Source organism: Chlorocebus sabaeus, chromosome X (assembly GCF_047675955.1).
Source record: "Chlorocebus sabaeus isolate Y175 chromosome X, mChlSab1.0.hap1, whole genome shotgun sequence".
NCBI classification, from domain to species: domain Eukaryota; kingdom Metazoa; phylum Chordata; class Mammalia; order Primates; family Cercopithecidae; genus Chlorocebus; species Chlorocebus sabaeus.
Genome location: NC_132933.1, coordinates 140,397,118 through 140,411,647, shown reverse-complemented (window position 1 = coordinate 140,411,647; position 14,530 = coordinate 140,397,118). Strand labels below are relative to the sequence as shown.

Below are 14,530 nucleotides of genomic sequence, written 5' to 3'. Positions count from 1 at the left end.
TTCAGTCATAACATACCTATCATTGGAGCAGATGGATTGAAAAACTATCAATGAACTCCAAATGGAAGCTGAGAAAGATGGATGAAAACTAAGAAACCCTAATATGGTTACTAACAGCATCACTTACCTTGCTATAGTTTTTTATTAGAAATGTCATAATAAATATAATTGTTCTCAAAATTGTTATGGAAATATGAGACCAGAATGGAAAAGTATGAAAGTTACAAAAGAATGTGGGCCTTCTCTTTCACTTCCAGAGTCTGAGGTAAGCACCAGCTCTTAGAGATTTTCTAAAGATATAAACTATAAATCTGTTTTCCCTATATGCAGCAAGGAGGCATGATGGTCATATTTTCAGCTCATACTCAACACTACCTCTTCCTCTCTCTCTACTTTGTATTAGGTTGTTCATTCCTTTCATGGCGGGGACTTGTCATCTGTGTCTGTCACAGTTCTACTCATAAAATTGTGCTCAATAAAAGGGCTTCTGTATGAAAAAAACAAAAAATAAATAAGTGCAGAGTGATATTGGATGGGAAGTATCTGCAAATTGGCTTCCATCACTACTGGAAAGTCCCCACATTATCCTTATTTATATCTTTTCTCCCTACAATGTTTGCAGTTGTTTACAGACAAAAGAAAGAAGAGAAGGAGAAAGAGAAGGAAAAAGAGAAAGAGTAGGGAGGTCTTGAGTGACAAATATCTATTTTCAAGTGTATATGTTTGTATCCCCTATGAGGCTTGGTGTACTTTCTATTCTGACACATTTTTGATGACCTTGGAGATGTACAGATATTGAGAAATCTAGTGAAATGATGTATTTTCCTTTAACATCTAAGCTGGGAGTATTAAAAAGAATCATTTCAATTTCTACACTTAACATCAAGCACACATTTGTTCCTTCTATATTAATAGTTTCAGAAAATTATGGGACACCATGGAACTGCATGATGAATTCAGGGTTGGGATGGGGAGAGACAACAGTCATGTAAATAAATGCAGGAACAAAGCTGTGGATCTCTTCATTAAACAGCTCTAAATGAAAAGCCACCAGAAATCTTCCTAGAATTAGATAAAAATAAAGTACGCTAGGTTTATGTGTTTTGTTTATATTATAAATAACCCATTAAAAATATTGCAAATGCACTCTAACTCTGGGGAAGGAAGCCAAACAACACATTTTAGCACCAGTGCATTTAGGTGTGCCTAAGTGGGCTGTAACTTTCCATCTTACCTTCTTAATTATATCAGGTTTACTACAAACACCTGTTCTTTAGGGTTTCTAATTCAGCAGTAAAAAAAGGGTCTCCAGCAGACACTGAGATAGCAAGCCAAACTCAAACATGTTTTTGATAGAAAATAGGCAATTTAGCTTGGAAAACTACCAGCCTTTGGTAGTTTAAAAAATGTGAGTAAGGCTAAAACAATGGTGGACATTATTAGACATCATACCGCTTGATAGTAAAGTTGTCTTACAACATCACATTTGCAAACCTTTTAAATATCAGCTTGTGATACTGTTTCCACAAGCCCCAAAGAATCTTGATTTGAATTTTGGAAAGCAGCCACTAGAGTGAGTTTTTCCATTATTGTTTTGGACTGCCCGCATATTGCATATTTGAAATACCATTCATCCAAACAGTGGCCCTATTTACAAGACAAGATCAATGGTTCAGAGATTTAAAACTCCCCATAAATATTCAGGTATGTAATGTGTTGAACTATAATGTTCTATCTTTGGGTCAAATGCTATGGAAAATAGAAATTTTTTTTCATTTTCCCTGAGTGGTGAACAACAGTTCACCGAACAACTTCGGTGAAAAAAAAGTTTTGCACAATTTGTGTATCAGAGTCTCTTCCAGTCCTGTTGAAGATTATGGTCTGTGAGAAAGAAACCTGGTTAGTCAACAAAGGTGAACATTTTGGAGCTTGAAGGGACTTCTGACATCATGTAGTCTAGCCCCTTCATTCTAAAAATAAGAAAATAGAAGGGCAGAAAAATAAATTACTTTCTCAAGGTGACACTATAAATCAGAGGTCAGCAAACCATGGCTCGAAGGCCACATATGGACTTGTTTTTGTAAATGAAGTATTGTTGGAACACAGCCACGTCCATTAGTTTCCATATTGTCTATGGCTACTTTTGATACAATGGTGGAGTTGAATAGTTGGTACAAAGGGCCTATGACTCATGAATCTGAAAATATTTACTATCTGGCTGTTTACAGAAATTTGCTGATCCTTGCTATCAATGGTAGACTTAGAACTTAGCCTCCTCAGAATAGTTTTTAGGAAATATTTAGGTTTTCTTACTCAGAAAAAATTTAAGAACTTAATGGAATGGGAGATAACTATTAAATAGATATACTTTGAGGATTAAAAAAGTCAAGAAGATTAAGTAAACTACGGTCTAGACAAATAGTTTATATGTTAACCCATAAAAATTCAAAAATAATTAAAATGCATGTTCATGTCCCCCAAAAACAGTGAGAATATAGTCTTCACAATGAATAGCTAAATCAGAAAATGTTTGAATATTTCATATACATGTTCAAGGGAAGCCAGTTGGATTTGGCTAAGCTTAGTGAGTAGCAGTATTAGGTTATGAGTCATCCATAAATAAGTGAAATGTGAAGATGAATGTTATCTCTTAAAATGATGAGTGTTTGCAAAAGTGTTTTAACAACACATTTGAAAATTAGATTAGGCCATTTGGCAGATTCAACAATGCTGTGTTTCATTAACTCTGTAATCACTGTCAAGTTCTATGACATGATGCATTTGGTGGGTCCTGAGAGCAATATACAGGTTCCCTATTACAGCTAAAGGCAATAGACTGGGTCCTAAATGAAGCAGGAAAAAGCATTTAATGATTGGTATGGGTTAAATAGTTGTCTGTGTGGGATAATTTGAGGAATGTAAGGAAGATTTCCTTCTCTCCTGAATTTCTCAGCATGAAACTCCTGAGAAGTTTCAATTAAAACTCAGGATTCAGGGGACAACCCAGAGCCAGGACAACGTCCAGATTGGGTGAGCCATGATGCCTGCCTTCCTCAACAATGTTATAAGTCCCATAAGTGTCCAGGAAAGCAAGCACCCTATCTGCTTGTCACAGCTCTAGTCCTACAAAAGGACTGACACAAGAGTCCTCAATGAAACGTTTTGAGTGAGTGAATGAGCAAATGTAATGTCATGAGTGCACTGGATGCTTGAAACAGAGAAATAGAGCTCTCAGACTACATTCTATCCCACACAGCAGGAACTGTGTAGTATAGGGTTGCTATATCCAGTACGAGACTGATCACAGAACCTTGCAAAATTTACCTCTCATAGTTCTGGGGCCAAACTCACCCTTTTATAACAAACCACTCCCACAATAACAGCATGAATTCATGCATGAGGGTGGAGCCCTCATGACCTAATCATGTCTTAAAGGTACCACCACCTCCCAATACCACGGGACTGGGGATCAAGTTTCCAACATGTGAACTTTGGGGGACACACTCAAACCATTGTAGATGCTAGGCTAGAAGAAAAAAGTCTAAGTTAGGTGATCATTGGTGTTTATTTTACATGTCAATAACTCTGGTTTTGTCTATTCTCTTCACTGATGCATTCCAAGCACCTAGAACGGCGTGTGGTACAAACTAAGCACTCAATCAATATTTGTTATATGCATTAAAGAATGTGTGCAAGTAATAATGATAGCAGTTTTTGATCACCTATGTCATACAGTCCTTACAGCAATTCAACAGGATGGTTGGTATTAGTCCTAGTTTTCAGAAGAGAAAGTTGATGTTTGGACAGGGATAAGGAACCTGGTTAAGCTCACACAGATGCTATGAGGTGGCATCAGTGTTCAAATGTAGCTTTGTCTGAACCTAGACTCTGTGATTTGGCCTTTTTTTCTGCTTTATTCTTCCCTGATTTTACACAAATAGTAGCAGGTTGTACATCTTTCTGCATATTGATTTTTTTATTTTAATGTATCTTCAGAGTCTTCCCAAATCAGTACATAAAGAATTTCCTCATTTCTTTTTACAGCTGCATAGTATTCCTTTGTGTCTTTGTGCCATGTTTTATTTAATCTATCCTATACTGATGGACACTTAGGTCAAAGTGTATGCTCACTTTCAGTTTGAATAGAGGTTGCTAATTGCCCTCTATCAGGGATTGTCAAAATGCACTCTGGGCAATATATGGCAAAGTGTTTCCCTACAGCCACACCAGCACTGTATGTTTTCACACCTTCAGTACTTCCTTTCTACAGTTTCTCCAGTGATTCCACCAAGAATCCATGTGGAATCATAACCGTTTTCTAGTTTCATTTGTTTAAAATAAAATCTTAAGTATGAAAGTAATATATGTTCACTATAGAAAATAAAAATACACAAAATTTAAATACACAGTATAAAATACACAAAATTTAAATACGTAAGAATTTAAAAAACCACCTCAATCTCACAACCCAGAGATAACCACAGTGTACCCATTCTTCCAGACTGTTTTTCTTTGCCTATGCACACAGATTTTTTTACAAGGTGGATCACATGGTGCACACCCTTTTTGTAACCAGCTTTGTTCATTTAACTACATCTTATGGCAGTCAGTCTTCATCTACAACTTTGGTTTAATGTCTGAATGGTATTCCATTATGGATGAGCTGACATAGTAGCAAACAACCCCTCTTGTCAAGCTGTTCTAAGGATTAAAAAGAAAGAATCTGTGAAAGTGCCCAGAACAGTACCTATCTGACAGCAGTTATTAAACAAATGGCATTTCAACACACATGAACTCTTGCCCAAAGGCAGAGAACTACAATTTTAATCCTAACATCCTGTGCCAGTATCATCATGTAGCTTGGATTCATTTATTAATTCAATTCCCATTTGAACACCTATCATGTGCCTGGCACTAGTCTGAGTAATACTGATAGAAAGGTAAGGACATTGTCCATCCCCTCAAGGGGGAGTGCCCAGCCTACCACCTGGCATCATATGCTTGGAAAGCATAATAACAGCTACAAACTCCTGAACAGATACAACAGCATTCTAGCAGAAGGAGCTCAAGACTTGACCTGTCGACGGTTCCCACATTTAGCTCTGTAGTGCCTCTCTGAGCAATGAATCTTAGCCATTCTACATGCTATCTCCTCAGCAGTATCATGCTATTATATTGTCCTTATAACTGTCCTTCCACATTTACAGAGTTGGAGAATTCAGTGAACTAAGAGATGCAAATGCACAGTACAAAATTCAAATGTCCAATTGGAGGCAGGGCTGCATGTAACTTTAATGGCAACCCCAGCATGTGATGTTTGGTGACTCTATAGATACATGGCCTCAGACCTTGAAGACATCTGGATTCTGTCACTGGATTGTTCACAAAGTGAGGCTGAACTTTGTATGTAGAAACTTTTGGAAAAAGACCAGTTAACCCAGATTTAATTATCCTAGTAATTCTCCCTGATACCTAATTAAGAAACATAACTAACTCAGCAAGCTGTGAGAGGCTTGTGCTGAAACTCATAGATGTATAACTACATAATTAATTTTATTGTGTGGGTTGGTAAATCATGTAATGAATCAGATGAAAATAGTCAGAAAAGCATTTAAATTTTGTTGTTAAAATACACAGTCAAATGTCTTTTACCATAGTGAAACTGTTGATTAATAATACATTTCTTCTTGATTAAAATGATTTTGTAATGAATATATTTTTGAGTATCTGCTTTCATGAGGCTTGGCATTAATATTTAAAGTAGTTTTTAACTGCCTGCTTTTCCCCCTTTACTATATTTTCCTGTCCTCCTTGTCATAACAAAAGTGACATCTTAAAAATAGTCGGTGGGATGATTTTTACTTCTATCTATGGGGCTTTGAAGTTATTTTCAGACTATTAATGTAGCTTTCCTCACATGTACCTGTGCCAAAACCTGCTAATAAGGAACAGTAGAATGAAAAGCTGTTACCTGTTGTATGAGATCAAAATACTTTGACTACTGTACTGAAGCTTGATTTAATGGAGAAAGTTATGATCTGAGGGAGAAGAGAAAGCAGCCTAATTCAGGACATATCTGTGTGTCTACAGCACAAATAAATGAAAAGAAAAGACCTGGTTAGCCAGTTCCTTACTGATTCATGGGGGCAAGAAACTGTACAGGACAGTTTCTCCCTGAGAGTCATACCAGGGACCCTCTACTAACCCCAATGGGACATATCAAGCTGGGCACAAAAGAAACATGGCTGTCTTCAAAACTTGGAGCTTGTTAAATTAATCTAGAACCATCTATTATCATTGATTTTCCTCACACCTCTCCACTTCCTTACCTTAACCCACATTGCATGTAAACCCGAAACATACCTTGAATACCATCTGCTTGCAAATGTAAAATACTATCTTAGGATACCTTGAAGTATCTGTAGGGTTTGGGGTTCTATAATCCAACCACCATTTACAGCAAGCTAAACGAGAATGCTATACAACCTTGGGTTAGTCTGAAAATAATCTTTGTGAGTCCAAAGAGATAAGAATGATAAAATTCTGGATCATGTTTTATTTTGTTAGACCTGTATACTATCATGCAATGTCACTGATGGATGACCGAATGCATAGAGCTTTAGCTTTGGTTCTCCCATATCTGAAATGAAGATAACGCATTCCTCAACACCAAGTCTCAAAAGATGCAGCTTAATCCTGGTTACCTGTCCAATATATGACCAGATACATAAGAAAGCTGATAAGTTGTTATCACACTTATTTGTAGCATGTTGTAAGTAACATAGAGTTTGGAGCAGGAAGTCTCAGGTCCCAGTCCTGGGTATTCTTCTAACAGGTTGTGTAACCCTAGCAGGAGTTTGGCCTAGGGTAAGGTTGGGGTGGGCTCTAGTCTCCTCCCCCATTTTCCATGCCTAATACCATTGATGTAAGACACAGTGCCTGCTGAAGGATGCAGCCTCTCTTTAAAGTAGATTGCTGTCCCTATTAGGCTAGTGATACACTCTTTCTGTGTCTCAGTTTCTTCATCTTTGAAAGGGAAATAATAATGCAGGCACCTGTTGCATGCTGAGGCAGGCCTGTGAGTATCCTAAGCAGTTATATCCTTAGAAATGCTCCATGCTACTCTTATTACTATGACCGTTACTGCTTACAACACAATGTACCATTTGATGAGACTATTATAAACGGGTCAAGCATTGTACTTTAGGGCTTTATGTATCTCATTTATCTGCATAACACTGCTGTGAGCTAGTTGTTATCGTTTCCATTTTACACATAAAACTAAAACCCAGAAAAGCCAGCCCATTAAGTGGAAAACCTGGGATTTGAACTCTTTCCCTCTGATATAAAGATATGTTGTATTTATCACTATTAGACTGTAAGCAGAAACCTTGAGAATGCTTGGTTTTATGTTTTATTCAACTGAAGTGCATTGAAAACCTACTATATACAAGGTACTATGCTAAGAATTGTGCATTAATTACATTATCTTCTTATAACAGTCCTATGAGCTAAGCAGAGTTTTTTCATCTTGGCTCTATTGCTGTTTTGGCCAGATAGTTCTATCTTTTGAGGGGCAGTCCTGTGTATTGCAGGATGTTTAGCAATATACCTCGTCTCCTCCTCCCCTCAGTTGTGACCACCCAAAATCTCCAGATATTGCTAAATATCCCTTGGGGGCAAAATCACTCCGAATGAAAAACAGTGAGTTAAAATAATCCTACTTTACAGGTGATGAAAATAAGGTACAGAGAGTTTAGAGTAAATTGCACAGGGTCACAAATCCAGTAAGTGGCAGAATTTGAATCTGGCTCAGGACCTTGGAACCTGACCTCACATTCCTTCTCCCCTGTGGCATCCCTTTATCGGACACTGCCATGTTTCTAAGGAAACTCAAATACCAAAGAGGCCTTCAGGTGTCTCCTGAAAGCCTGACTTCTCCTAGGATGAGCTGGCCATCAAGATTTTGTCCAGGACTTAGAGGCATGCACACAGGAGGAAACCATGGGTTGCTTCCACTAATGGTTGCAATACAAATAGTTCCACAACTTTGTCTGTACCATTCATAGCTGCTCTCATTTCCTATCAAGTATGAATATATTTTTTGTCCAGGAAGGTTTCAATCTGTTGCAAACAATAGATGGGTAAAGCACAAAGTTGCAAACCAGTTCAGTCAGTCGCTGGGAGTTTCTGAAGTGACTTAAATAGCCCTGCCAATGTAGGTCGCTATTTTTAAGGCTGAGCTAAGTGTTTGAAAGTGGTTCACACAGCCATGCTCTCAGATAGAAGTCACAGGACATCAGAATTGCAAGAACTCCCAAGGCCTTGCCTGAGACCGGTGGAAATGGACACTGCGCACCCAGGATCACACAGCTGGGATTTCTGATAAAAACAAAACAAAACAAAAACAAAAACAAAAAACAAAGAAAGAAAAACTTTGATGTTTCCTTCTGCCTTGAGAATGGCTGAACTCATCACCTTCTGATATTCTGGGAAGGTGTGACTGCTTGGTTAAGCCCCTTCTTGCCCTGCTCTTGCCAGAATGGAGAAGAATAGATGACTGAGCCTTTCACTGTTTTTCTGTTCTGAGGATGGATTAAAGCCATTTATACTTGCACAACCACCCAAAGTCCTATATTATAGTTATTTAGCAAACACTTTATAGCACATACTGAGTGCTTTACAAAACCTACTTAATATTCTCCCAATGGGTCCTATTGTCATCATTTTACCAAGGAGTAACTGGAATTGAGGGGGTTAGGGAGATGAAGTAACTTGTTCAAGGTCGTGGAAAATAAACGGCAGAGCCTGAATTGAAGAGTCTGGTTCTAACCCAGTGTTTCTCAAACTTGAGTGAGCATCAGCATTGTGTGGAAGCTTGTTAAACACAGATTGTTGGGTCACCCCCATCACCCCAGAGTTTTGGATTCAGTAGGTCTTGGGTGGTGCCCCAAAATTTACATCTCAAATTCCCAGGTGAAGCCACTATTGCTGGTCCTGGGACTATACGTCTCAAACTCTCTGCTCCAGCATATCTCCTCTTGATCACCACACCCTTTCTCTCCTACCTTATCAGCTAATTTAAAAAAAAAAAAAAAAAAAAAAAAAAAAAAAAAAAGAAGAGTTACTTGGAGCAGTGGGTCGCCACTTTGGCTGACCTGGGTAGTATAAAATACCAATGCCTAGGCCCTATCCCCAGATATTCCGACTTCAATGGCTTGGCTTGGCTTTGGTTCCAAGCATCTGTAGTTTACAAGTTCCTCCACGGGGGATTCCAGTGTGCAGTAAGGCATCACATTGGAAACCACTGATTTGGGTGATGCCTCACAAACTTTCCAGGGTTTGTAAATTACATGGGGATCTCAAGAAAATGCAGATCCTGCATTTCTAACAAACCATGAGGTAGTACCCATGCTACCAGATCTCAGCCTAAGCTTGGGGTAGCAAACACTAGTATTTCCCAAACCCAAGATTGCCAGTTAAAAAATACAGAATGCCTCCTTCAATTTAAATTTTCAATAAATAATAACATTACTTTTTGGTATAAGTATATCCTATATATTTCAATAAAATTATACTAACATTTATACTAAAGATTATTCATTGTTTACTTGAAATTCAATTTAAGTGGGTATTTTTGTTTGACTTTGCTTTTTTGCTAAATCTGGCAACCTTACCTGAAGACAAGAATCATCTGAATTACTTGTTTAAATGCATTTACGCCTATTCATGGATTTCTTGTTCTATTCCAGACCTGCTGAATCATAATCATCAATTCTGGGACCTGGTAATCTGTATATTTAACAAGTGCTGCCAGGTGCTTCTTTTCAGCTCAATTTGGGAAGTACATAAAACCCTGGATTATGACTGCCTGAAATCCTCATACTGGCCGTTGTCAGGGCTGGACTTGTAGTCATCACACTGCATAGGAGCCAGAGCCAAATCCCTCTGCAATTATGACCTGTGTCGTTAACTTTTCTCAAGGTTTTTATGGATAAATACTTACAAAGGGTGTTTTTTTTCTTCCACTTGCACTTTTAATTTGCTAAATCATACTAAGGCCTTTCAGATCCATGTATTTTTTTGTCAACACATTAACAGACATGTAGCCATATTTGATCTTAATTATTCAATTATTTGTTTTGTATCAGGGGATGCTCCTTGAGCTAGAGTCACTTGATTCGCATTTGTAGAGTTTTCCAGTATTGGCACTTCATTTGGTATTTTATGACAAGAGGCTTTATTTGAAAATATCTTGCTAAATGGTTGTTAGCTGCTTCCTGAACATACTGTGCAGGACAACGTAGTTTATAATAAAATTCAGGCTTCCTCCAACTCGTTATTATAATGCTGTATTTTACATGTAAATTATATTAGGAAGCCTGTGTCTTTCCTTTAGTGATTAAGATTTCATGGAAGGGAAGAAGAATGGAAAGAAAAGGAAAAGGGAAAGGAAAGGAAAGGAAAGACAGTTTGTTTTTAATAAGCCTCCTCTGGGGAAGATAAACTTTCTGATACCGTACATAATTGAGTAAGCCAGAATAAATTGTTGCATTCTCTACATAGGCCTCTTTTCACTCACAAGGATATTCTTTGTGCCATCTCTAACTGTACTATTGCTTTTGGAAACGTTTTTAATAATAGAATAGACTGTGTTCATACCTGTAAGAACTTGTTTTCTTGATACCACCTTACAAAGCATTCCAAATGCTTTCTCTACTAGTGTAGAGAAATTGGTGGGGATTTCTTGGGGTTTGTGTGTGTGTGTGTGTGTGTGTGTGTGTGTGTGTGTGTGTGTGTTTTTAATAGTACCTCAGGGTAGCAAATTCATGTGTTCTCTCACTGCAGGGAAGCAGCACATTTAAAAAACAAAAACAAAAACAAAAAAACCACCAGAGGAAATTGCCACTGCTGACTTTTGCACAAAGAAGAGGAACAAAATGCTTCCCATGTCTTTTAGTAGTCAATGGGCCACAAATAATCCTATGGTGGCATTCTACATTTACCAGACCAGTATTAAATTTGTGAACACTTTTTCCAACAAAAACAAACTGTTCCTACATCCTTTATAAAGGCTGTAGGAAAACGGAAAGGAAGTTAAGGAAAAGTAATGGAGGTGGTTAAAATTATGCAAAATAGTTCATCTGCGGAAAACATGCAGGAAATAGGCTTGTTTCACTTGAGAGGTGCTGGAAGGGCTGGGCTGGGCTGGGCTGGAGAGGGATGAGTTGCCCAGTATCCTGGGGAATTGAAAGTCTGAAAGGCCGAGACCCCTGCTTTGGATGTTTGCTGCGGGAGAGCCACCACATGAGGTTGTTTAGGGTGCACCTAGTGCGAGAGTTCCCAGCTGTGTTAGCCCCTGCCACACTCACTAGCCTGAGCGGGCACCAGGCTGGGGGAAGGGTGCCTGCTCTGTGGTCATCTGACCGCAGGGGGCACTGTTTCCTCTTTGCAAAGGGCTCACGAGTAGCTGAGACTGTGAGTTCCTGAAAGCTTCATCACTGCTCCCTGCCACCAGCTTCGGTGGTGCCAGCCTGGGATTTGGAACTACCCAAAGGCTTTTACAGGCTATGCAGTAACTTCATCTGGAGTGAAAGGACCAAGTGATGAGGGATGTTGAGCCATCCTAAAATGGCATCGTTTACTTCCTTCCAAAGTATGGTTAAGGTCTGAGGAAGTCTTGGGCATTCACGAGGGCAAGGAGGAATTTCTGCAGGTCCTGGACTGAGGAAGCTTAGGCAGGATTCAGTAATGCTTCAGAAACTGGGCTCAGGTCTCTGGTTAGACTGTGACTACAAGGCTGTCCATTGCTATTGCTTGTCACGTGGAGTTACTTCCTCTTTCTTCTTGATGTTGGAAAGGCAGGCACCTAGAAAATTCTCCAGAACCTACCCTTTCATTTTGCTCCTGAATTGAATTTAAGTTGTAAACTAGAAATTGTAAAAGATAATGTGTCGATTTTTGTTGCAACTTAAATTGGGGGTTTGCCCAATTTAAGAGGAGCAAGTCACATTCTCCTTTCAGAGTTTGTCTCAGAAGGAATGTTCAGGAGTCAGGTGTAATGATGCTTTTTTTTTTTTCCAGCCACAGGACGAAGTCTTCAGGCTGGCCACCTCCCTCAGGACCCTGGGGCTTGAACCAGGTGCCCCCCTATGGATGGGAGATGACGGCAAACCGAGATGGGCGAGACTACTTCATCAAGTAGGTTCAACAGATGGCATGAACAATAGGATCCTTGGCCAATGGACTTCTTTATCTTTATGAGAATGAACATACTTAAATTAGGCACTCATAGGCATTTGGAGGCCATGACTAAAGCAGCTGGATCTCCTAAACCAACTGCTTATATTTCTATATATTTCTATATTTATTTCTATACACTTGTATTTCTATATATTGTGATGTTGGGTTGCTTCATTCTTGGACAGGCACCATCTTCGAGTGACAATTCACTGTGTAGCATGGTAAGCCTGACTCAGAGCAAAAGTTACCACCGTTCAATATTAGGCCGAGTTGTATTCATTGTCTGAGACTAACAACCAAAGTCGGACATGCAAGATTTTCATTTACAAGGCTTTTTAGGAGCGGTCAAGACAGGAATGTTACTTTCTCATCTGTAATTTTTTAAAAATCAGCTAAAAGGATAATATACATTATCTGTTTTATTGTAAATTTCTCACACTAACATTGGCTTAAGTTTTGGATTTTTGTGGTGCTCTGGTTTTTTGTTAATTGTGGTATAGAAAGATAACGTGAAATTTACCATTTTAACCATTTTTAGGTGTACAATTCAGTGGCATTAAGTACATCCACAATGTTGTGCAACCATTCACTACTATCCATTTCCAGAACTTTTTCATGATACCCAAAAGAAACTTTGTACCCATTAAACAATAACTGCCAGTTCCTCCCTCCCCTTACCCCACGGTAACATCTATTCTACTTTCTGTCTCTATAAGTTTATCTGCTCTAGGGACCTCATATAAGCGAAATTATATATCTTTTTGTCTTCAACTTCGTTCACTTAGCATAACATTTTCAGGCATGTCAGAATTCTGTCCTTTTTTATTTTTCCTTTTTAATGTTCCCTTGTGTGGACATTTTGTTCATTCATTCATCTGTTAATGGACATTTGGGTTGTTTCCACCTTTTGCCTATTGTTACTGGTATTTTTATGAACATTTGTGTACAAGCATCTATTTGAGTCTCTGCTTTCACTTCTTCTGGACACACATACCTAGGCGTGGAGTTGCTGGAACATATGGAATTGCCAGGTCAAAATTAAAGTCTGTGTTTAACTTTTTGAGGAACCACCAAACTGATTTTTGGAGTGGCTACAGAGTGGTCTTGTTTTTTGTTTTTTGGTTTTGTGTGTGTGTGAAAAGAGCATTTATATTTCTCAAAATGGCAAGGGTCCATACTGCCCTTTTTCTCCAACCTGAGCAAAATATCCTTAATTATAAGACATTCATGAAACAGATTTGAAATCAGGAAGCGTGGTTGGTTCTAGCCTGATCATAACAGAGCAGAGATTGGAGGCCAGAAAAAAATTATTTCGCAACCACATGCTATGTTCTTTGTTCCAGCCAAGTTGATTATGGACTGATTAGTCAAACACAGGATCACCATGAGGTGATGGGTCATTTTTATAAAAAATATCTGCCAAGGTTGTTTCTAGGGGATTTGGTCTTTTGTACCAACCCCCGCCCACCACCACCACCACATACAAGTGAGGATTATTGAAAAATAGCAACAGGGACAACACATGTGAATGTTGTAGACAGTTTCTCAGTCTCTGAAGCCCAAATCTCTCTCCTTCCCTAGAATTGCTGCACAGGGGACAGGACTCCCATCCCTTCAGAGCACAGTTTGTTTCTGAGGTACTTGACTCCTGGGTCCATCCCAGGAAGATCCAGGATGCCCTTGAACATGACTGGAAAGTGGCCCCCTGCCTCTCCAAGGCTTTCCTAAGGATGAGCTCACAGAGATATTATCATAGAAATGGCAGTGGGAGCAGAGCCTCCCAGAAACCTCAAAGATTAGAAGAAAGGCCAATAGTTTGGCTCAAACCCCAGATTTTGAATTCATAATTTCATACCATTTGTCCAAGTCCCTTAGGCTGCTAGGAAGACGGTAATTTTTAATATTATATTGTACCATCTATTTTGTAACAGGGCTATGACTGTGTGCAATTGGCTTAGTTAAGGTGACCTAGATGCTTTGACTCAAAACAATAAAAATTTGTGGCTGAAAAAATATAGTTTTTAAAAGACATGGATTTATGAGTTTATGAAGGTATGCATCAGACTTCTCTGATTAAAACAGATGTTTATTTTCCTCTGGTTGGATTTGGGTTCCCATACATTCCAGGTCATTCGATCAATAGGTGGAAACCCAAACTGAGGCCAACTGGTTAGAGGTTCTGGGAACGTCAGCTAGCTCTGCCTTCATGCATTACCATTACCATCACTGACATTTTTAAGAGCCAGACTGGGTGTCAGTGTAACATTTACACTGGCCTAATGCCCAC

The 14,530-nt window shown here is 38.8% G+C and overlaps 1 protein-coding gene across 7 annotated transcripts in view; it reads left to right on the top strand.

The window, feature by feature from the left end:
• The window catches only part of FRMPD4 (FERM and PDZ domain containing 4), a 596,660-nt gene that overhangs the window by 359,946 nt on the left and 222,184 nt on the right, over positions 1-14,530 (top strand). For all 7 annotated transcript variants that reach the window (XM_037986343.2, XM_007991027.3, XM_007991030.3 and 4 more), the window contains one exon: positions 12,085-12,201. In XM_037986343.2, the coding sequence (XP_037842271.1) occupies positions 12,085-12,201 (117 nt within the window). The remainder of the gene's footprint in view (positions 1-12,084; positions 12,202-14,530) is intronic.